Below are 7,791 nucleotides of genomic sequence, written 5' to 3'. Positions count from 1 at the left end.
TAAGCAATAATATTATGACACATGGCGATCACTAATTGGAGAGTGTACATCATCTATTATAATAAGATGCCCTTGGTTTTTACTGGGCCTAAGTACATATTGGGCCAGAAGAAGGGCTAATGCAACTTCCTTTATTCAGAAAACGTGAACTTTAGTCCATACATTGTTCTGGGCCATGTACTTTATTGCAGCAACAAAGTGCATGTAGGGTTGTGATGAGGCCATATGTCCCATTTATAGTCGTTGATATTTCAAGCTACAACAACTATGTTCGTGAGAAGGTCACTAAAGGGTCCATTAAGTCCACTTATGTACCCTCAAAAGATCAAGTTGCTAACATCCTCACTAAGCCTATCCCAGTCTCCTAGCACACTCATCTCTTGGCCACGTTGGGGTTCTCTCTCTACCTTCACACCCCACTTGGGTGGAGTGGGGGGAGTGTAGAAAGATATGGCTTAGTCCAGTCATCTCTAGGCCCATTACCATGTAGCTAGAATATTTCGTTAGCCCATATGGTCTTTTCTCTTTTCTTGCTTCTTTGTAATATTGCTCAGTAGTGTGACCTTTGTACGTGGTCAACGGTAGAATCCCTAGGTCAGCTATTTTGACACTGAGTATTGAAACTACGAAACTTGTAACGAATGAGGTAAGTGAGAATTAATAAAATAGAACATCGCTCTATCTGGTGCTTGATTTCTCTGAAGGTTTCTTTTTCCTTTTTCGTTTATGTGCAAAACACTTCATAAAGATATCTTGGCCAAACCTAAAACATTTTTACCCAAGGTCCTCGCCATGGTTGTTTCGTGCCTTGAAGATGTCTTGGCCGAACCTTTTCAATGGCTAGGATGTACCTTAAATGAGTCGATGTCATGATTGAGACGCATTACGGACATCTCTTCACAATGACCTTGACGTGTTATGTACAAGTTTATCTTTTTAAATGAAAGATAAAAAAATTATAGATGCACCAGATTAATCTATGCATATGGGTCATTAGAGGCTGCAAAAACTTTTGTGGCACGTCCTAAAATTTCGATGATGGGTATCATTGGTGGATGCAATATGAGGGAATGGAGGTGTGTGTAATGGTGGCAATGGTTGCATGAGTGGTGGTGGACTAGTGTAGCAAGGGAAGGTGAAGATTTATAGAGCAGGATAAATTGATAGATTTGAAGGTGGGAGAGAGTGTAGAGCGGTACATAGAGAATAATAGTGTCCAGATAGGGAAACACCTTGTTATTTTAGCCTTTTAGGTTACTGAATAATTACATCCCTATTTATAGTTAGATGGGATGGATGAGGTGCATGCATGGTGGAAAAAGGACAGGTGTACAAATTCACCGTCTATCCATTATCTATGACCCCCTATCCATAGTGGTGTCGAAATAGGTTATCAAACAAGTTCTGGGTATACCCACGATAAACTAGGTCAGACCCGGACGGGTCAGGATTCTGACAGTCAATGTTGCGGGTCATGATTGGTCATGTTTTGTTCAACTGGGTTGATCATATTTTGAATCATGGGATTGTCGGGTGCCGGAGAGGTCTGAGCGTTCCTGAGTATGTCCCCCGTGGACATTTCTTAAACGGGTTTGCGCAGGCCGTGTTTGGGTTTCATGTAAACTTAGGTAGAGTCAAGTGTACTCTAGTTGAATCACTAATGACCTTAGTTTGATCATTGTGAAGCATCGGGTCTATTCGCTATTGAATGTCAATTCAACTTCAGTTAATTCCTTGTCGGGTCATTTTGATTTTGTTATGGATTTTGTAAACGGATCATATTATTAAAAGCATTAAGTTCGACATAAATATACATATTTGTCTGCACGATAATTATATGGATGATAACAAAAAAGCTAGTAAAAACACTTTATCAATTGTTTACCATGATAGTTAAACATATATCACATAAAAAAACAGAAATGGTTTAGAGAGAGAAACTCTCTCCTCTCTCTAGGTTATCCAATGAAACAGTAAAAGTTTCTGGAATTTTGATTTTCTTTAGATGCAATCATCTTAGCTATGGCGAGAACATCAAAGCAACAGAAAACTCAATGTAAACCAAAAGGACCTGTATCGGACTCGAATGCAAAAGAAACGAAGATCAATGGATGAATTGCTTGGAGTCCAAGCAATGGAGGTAGAAATGAAGAATAATGATGAGAGTGATCTCTTGGAGCTGCAGAAAACTCAGCAATCCCACAGGATGTTCTCAGAATGGTTAACATCGACGAATATCGAACGCTGAGAAGATTGACAAGGAGCAACGAGGCAAGCTTAGCTGGGCTGATCGGAGTGTTAGGGAGGTTGATCCTATTCCGATAATGCAATTATCGGATAATGAGGTAAGTTCTGTTAATACTGATCCTGATGAAATTGATAGTCGTTTAGAGGAGATCAGTATGAATGCTGAGAAGAGAAATGTTGTGAAGATTGAGATGGAGGATGTTCAACCAGAAGTGGATTTCTGGAGTTCATCAATAATATGTTATGTAATAGGTGCTAATCCTCCACCAATGGTGATGGAAGGTTTTGTACGGAGAATATGGAGGAATAAGAAGGTGGATAAGGTCAATATGTTAAAGAAAGGGGTGTTTATAGTGAGATTTACTACGATGGAATGTAGGGATCAGGTTCTGAATGGTAATGCGAATTTCTTTGATAATAAACCACTTATTATCAAGGCGTGGGATCCGGATATGGATATAATGAAAGAGGAATTTGAGGTTCTCCCTATTTGGATACAGGTGAAGGTGGATTTCAAATATTGGAATCCAGCATGTTTAAGGAAACTTGTGAGCCCAGTGGGCAAATTTGTGAAAGTGGATCAAGCCACTGAGAAAAGAGAGAAACTACAATTTGCTCGAGTCATGATTGAGGTTTCTGTGAATCAAGAATTCCCTGATCAACTGGATTTCATAAATGAGAAGGGTGTGGAGGTGGTTTTTGAAATAAACTATGAAGGAGACCTACCATTTGTGGTAACTGTAAAAGGGTAGGTCACTCACAAGCTGATTGTAGAGACAAGGGTGAAAAGGTGAGAAGGCAGGTTTGGCAGCAGAAGCCTACTGCAGAGCAAGTCACAATTCCTGATCCAAGTAGGGAGTGCCATAAAACTGAAGAGGTAAAGCAGGAAAATATTCAGAACAGGAGGCAGGAGCATCAGGGGAAAATAACTACAAACAATGCATTTGAAATATTAAGCAATATGCAAAATGAGGAGCTCATTGTTGGGAATATTGTGTGTGAAGCAGGGGAAGGTGAACTAGGGAGAGGGAACTCTCCCACTGAAAATGGATAGTATCTTGTGTTGGAATGTCAGGGGTATCTCTAGTGTTAATAAGCAACAGGATGTCAAAACCTGCTTAAGACTAGAGCCCTGGGATTAGTTAGTCTCATTGAGACTAAAGTTAAAGTGAATAAAATGGGTGATATGTATCAGAAACTCTTTAGTGGATGGTGTTTTTGTTCGAATTCAGCCTGCCATCCTAATGGAAGAATTATATTAGCTTGGAATGACTCATCTTTCCATGTTAATATATTAGCTATGTCTGCTCAACTTATTCACTGTATGGTAGAAGTGATGAGTAACAATACAAAATTTTTCTGCACAGTTGTTTATGCTTTTAATCAGGCTGAGAAAAGGGAAGGTCTATGGAAGGATTTGGTAGATTTTGAATCAAAGGTGAAGCTCCCATGGATAGTTTTAGGTGACTTTAACTGTATGATGAATAGAGAGGAAAAGATGGGAGGGAATTTAAGAGATGCTGATCTGTTGCCCCTGAGTGAATGTGTGGATAAATGTGGCTTGAGTGATCTTAAATCAACTGGAGCTTACTACACCTGGAACAACAAACAAGAAGGTGAAGCCAGAGTGTTTAGTAAGCTTGACAGGGCTCTCTGTAATGAGCAATGGCTGGAGGTGTTTCCCACTTCAGAAGCTTGGTTCATGCCTGAAGGTTTGTTTGACCATAGCCCTATTATGGTCAGAGTACATAAGGAGATCAAGCAGGAGAATAAGCCTTTCAAGTATTACAAGATGTGGAGCAAAGCTCATGATTTTCAGAGAAGAGTTAGGGAGGCTTGGTCTTTACAAGTTACTGGTACTACAATGTTTAGTGTTGTACAGAAGCTGAAGAATGTGAAGAAGGAAATGAAGAAGTTGAATAAGGAAGGATTTGATAATATTCAAATTGCTGATGCACAAGCCTATGAGAAGCTGTTAGAGTGTCAGAAGAGAATGCAGGAGAACAATGACATGCTTAACAGAGAAATGGAACACAGTGCTGCTACTGAGTACAGGAAAGTTCATGAGAACTATATCTCATACTTGAGGCAGAAAGCAAAAGTGGATTGGATGGCTAATGGTGATGAAAATAGTGCTCTCTTTCATAGAGCAATCAAGCAAAGAAGACTTCAGAATACAATTTATGGCATCCATGATAAAGATGGGGTATGGCAAGAGAATGAGAAAGTGAATGATGCATTCATTGAATATTACCAGAAGCTGCTGGGTACTGCTAGAGATCAGAGTACAGAGATCAGTCAGGAAATCATGAATAGGGGCAAGTGTCTCACTGAAGAACAACAAAACATATTACTGGAGCCTGTTACTGGAGATGAGATCAAGAGATGTTTATTCTCTATTCCTGGAGATAAATCTCCAGGTCCTGATGGGGTTGGTACACACTTTTTCAGAGATGCTTGGAATATAGTGGGAAATAATGTGATCCAAGCAGTTCAAGAATTTTTTCTGAATGGTAAGCTTCTTAAAGAAGTTAATAACACACACATCACTTTAATTCCAAAAGTGAAGTGCCCTGGGCATGTTACAGAATACAGACCCATAGCATGCCGTAATGTGATATATAAAACCATTACAAAGGTTATTTGTAATAGGTTGAGCAGGATATTACCTGAAATCATTGCTGAAAATCAAGGGGCTTTCATAAAAGGAAGGTTCATAGCTCACAATGTGCTTATTTGCCAGGATATGGTGAGGGGTTATGGGAAGAAAAAGGCAAGCCCAAGTTGTATTATCAAGATGGATTTGAAAAAAGCATATGATTCAGTAGATTGGAAGTTCATTGAAGAAATGTTAAGAGCTCTTAAATTTCCTGATAAGTTTACACAGATGATAATGGAATGTGTAAAATCTCCCAAGTATTCACTGGTAATAAATGGCAGCTGTTATGGTTATTTTGCTGGGAAAAAGGGGCTAAGACAAGGTGACCCTATGTCACCTTTATTGTTTGTCATAGGAATGGATTACTTGTCTAGAACAATGAAGATGATTGGAGAGAAGTCTGAGTTTTAATTCCATCCTAGATGCTCAGGGGTAAAGCTCAACCACTTATGTTTTGCCGATGATCTCATACTATGCAGCAAGGGTGATTTTAAGTCAGTGTACCTGATGTTACAAGGATTCAAGCACTTTTCAAATGCATCAGGCTTGGAGGTCAATGTGAACAAGACTGAAGTCTTTACAGCTGGAATGAAGGCAGAAGATGTTCAGAGAATTCTAAATGTTTCAGGTTTCTCTAGGGGCAAACTACCATTTAAATATCTTGGGGTCCCAATTAGCCATAGAAGATTGGGAGTGAAGGACTGTTTAATGATGGTGGAGAAGATAACAGCTAGAGTGAGAAGTTGGAGCAGCAGGAACATCTCATACCAGGGCAGATTGGTGCTGGTAAATGCAGTCCTTCTCAGTATTCAAGTGTACTGGTCCCAGATATTTGTCTTGCCCAAGAAGGTTATACAGGAAATACAGATGGTTTGTAGAGCATACCTGTGGTCTGGAAATTATTTCAGTAGCAGAGGGGGTTATGTTGCTTGGGAGAAGGTGTGCACTCCTAAACATGCAGGTGGTTTAGGAATTTAGAATGCTGGAACAAGGCAACTATGGGTAGATATGCTTGGGCTCTGGAAAATAAAAAAGACAATCTTTGGATCAAATGGGTGAGTGAACTATATGTGAAGAATGATACTTGGTGGGATTACAAGCCTGCTCAAGGATGTAGCTGGTACTGGAAGAAAATATGTGAAGTAAAAGAAGAGATGAAAAGCAAGATCAATGCAGTGGTGTTACAGAATATGAATGAATATTCTGTCAAGTCAATTTACAACATATTGACAGGCAACTTCATCAAGATACACAGGGCATTGCAAATATGTATGGGAGAGAATGATAAGACCTAAGCATAGGTTTTTCTTGTGGTTGTTGAAAATGGACAGAATACAGACAACAAAAAGACTATATGACAAGGGCATTGCAACAACAGATCAGTGTCTGATTTGTGGTCTACAGGAGGAAAATCAAGAACACTTGTTTTTTGAATGCAGATACAGCAAGGCTGTTCTCAGGAGGATTATCACATGGATGGGAATTCAGAAGAATAATCTAAATGCACACTCGTTTATGCAATGGATAAGTAGATGCAAGGAAGCCAAGTTTAAGAAGCAGATTTATGCTGCTGTCCTGGGAGCACTGGTATATAACATATGGAGAGTTAGAAATGAAGTGTATTGGACTCAAAAGGTGTCTTCTGTGAATAATACAGTAAATAGAGTACAAAGAGATGTTATAGAAAGATGTTATAGTGTTCTCCCTAAAAAAGTCTCTCAAGTTAATAGAACTTGGCTTAGAGATCTTACTAGCAATGTATGTGTGTACTGAGGTGTGAGGGCCTTGGGGTAGGGGGTCCAACCTAGTTGGTTTGCCTTCCCTTGGTTGCTCTGTAGGTTGTTGTGTTTGAGAATGTTTGGCAATATATTTCTTTGATTTAGCAAAAAAAAAAATTGTTTACCATGATATTTAGTGTATTCTCTTAGTCAACTCTATTTCGACTAATCAACTGCGTAAAACCACTCTAATGTGTAAAAGAATAGAACGACTCTTCGTATATTCAAATATTATATATAATAACCAACGACAATAATCACGAGTGGACGATCAATTTCAAGATTTATATAAATGATTTATTATTATAAGCATTATGATTGATATATAGTATATAAGTTTGTAAATAGCTATGATGATAATCATGAGAATAAAAATACTAATAAAAATAAATTAAAGCAATAATGATAATAATAACAATAATAATAATAATAATAATAATAATAATAATAATAATAATAATAATAATAATAATAATAATAATAATAATAATGATGATAATAATAATAATAATAATAATAATAATAATAATAATAATAATAATAATAATAACAACAACAACACAAATAAATAAATAATAGTAATAGTAACAATGATAACAATAGCAATAGTAATATAAATAAGAACAGGATTACTATTAATAACAATAACAATAAAATACTAATAGTAATAGTAGCAACAATGCTAATAATAGCAATAACAATAACAAACATACCACGATATATATGTATTATGTTGTGACGATGTATGATAAAGTATAAACAAACTATTTATCAATATGTTTAAGGAAAATTTGACAATAGAGGTCTGAACTTTGGGTGATAATTTTTAAAAGGTCTGAACTATTGATTAACCTGTGTAGGTCCCAACTTTAGGGGGTCTTAACTTTTAGCGGGCCTTAGTGACTTAAAACTGGCTTAATGGGTCGTCACTTATAAAACTTGGGTCACATCATAAGGGTTAATTGAGGGAGGGATCACTACAAAAAAAAAATTGGCTATAGAGGCACGTCATTTGGCCGACTTGCCTCTAAAACCCCCTTTTACCATCACATAAACATGGTTGCCTCTAATTATATAGTTTTTAGTGTCAAGTATATTCTGGTGCCT

The 7,791-nt window shown here is 37.5% G+C and overlaps 1 protein-coding gene across 1 annotated transcript; it reads left to right on the top strand.

Annotated features, from left to right (window-relative positions):
* The first annotated feature begins 6,229 nt into the window (after positions 1–6,229).
* LOC125498696 (uncharacterized) lies at positions 6,230–6,679 on the top strand. Its single transcript, XM_048646950.1, has one exon. The coding sequence runs from the start codon at positions 6,230–6,232 to the stop codon at positions 6,677–6,679; it is 450 nt and encodes a 149-aa protein (XP_048502907.1).
* Positions 6,680–7,791: the final 1,112 nt, after the last annotated feature.

The sequence above is a fragment of the Beta vulgaris genome, chromosome 6, assembly GCF_026745355.1.
Source record: "Beta vulgaris subsp. vulgaris cultivar EL10 chromosome 6, EL10.2, whole genome shotgun sequence".
Classification (NCBI taxonomy): domain Eukaryota; kingdom Viridiplantae; phylum Streptophyta; class Magnoliopsida; order Caryophyllales; family Amaranthaceae; genus Beta; species Beta vulgaris.
The sequence above is the reverse complement of the archived record's forward strand: the minus strand, read 5'-3'. Positions and strand labels throughout refer to the sequence as shown.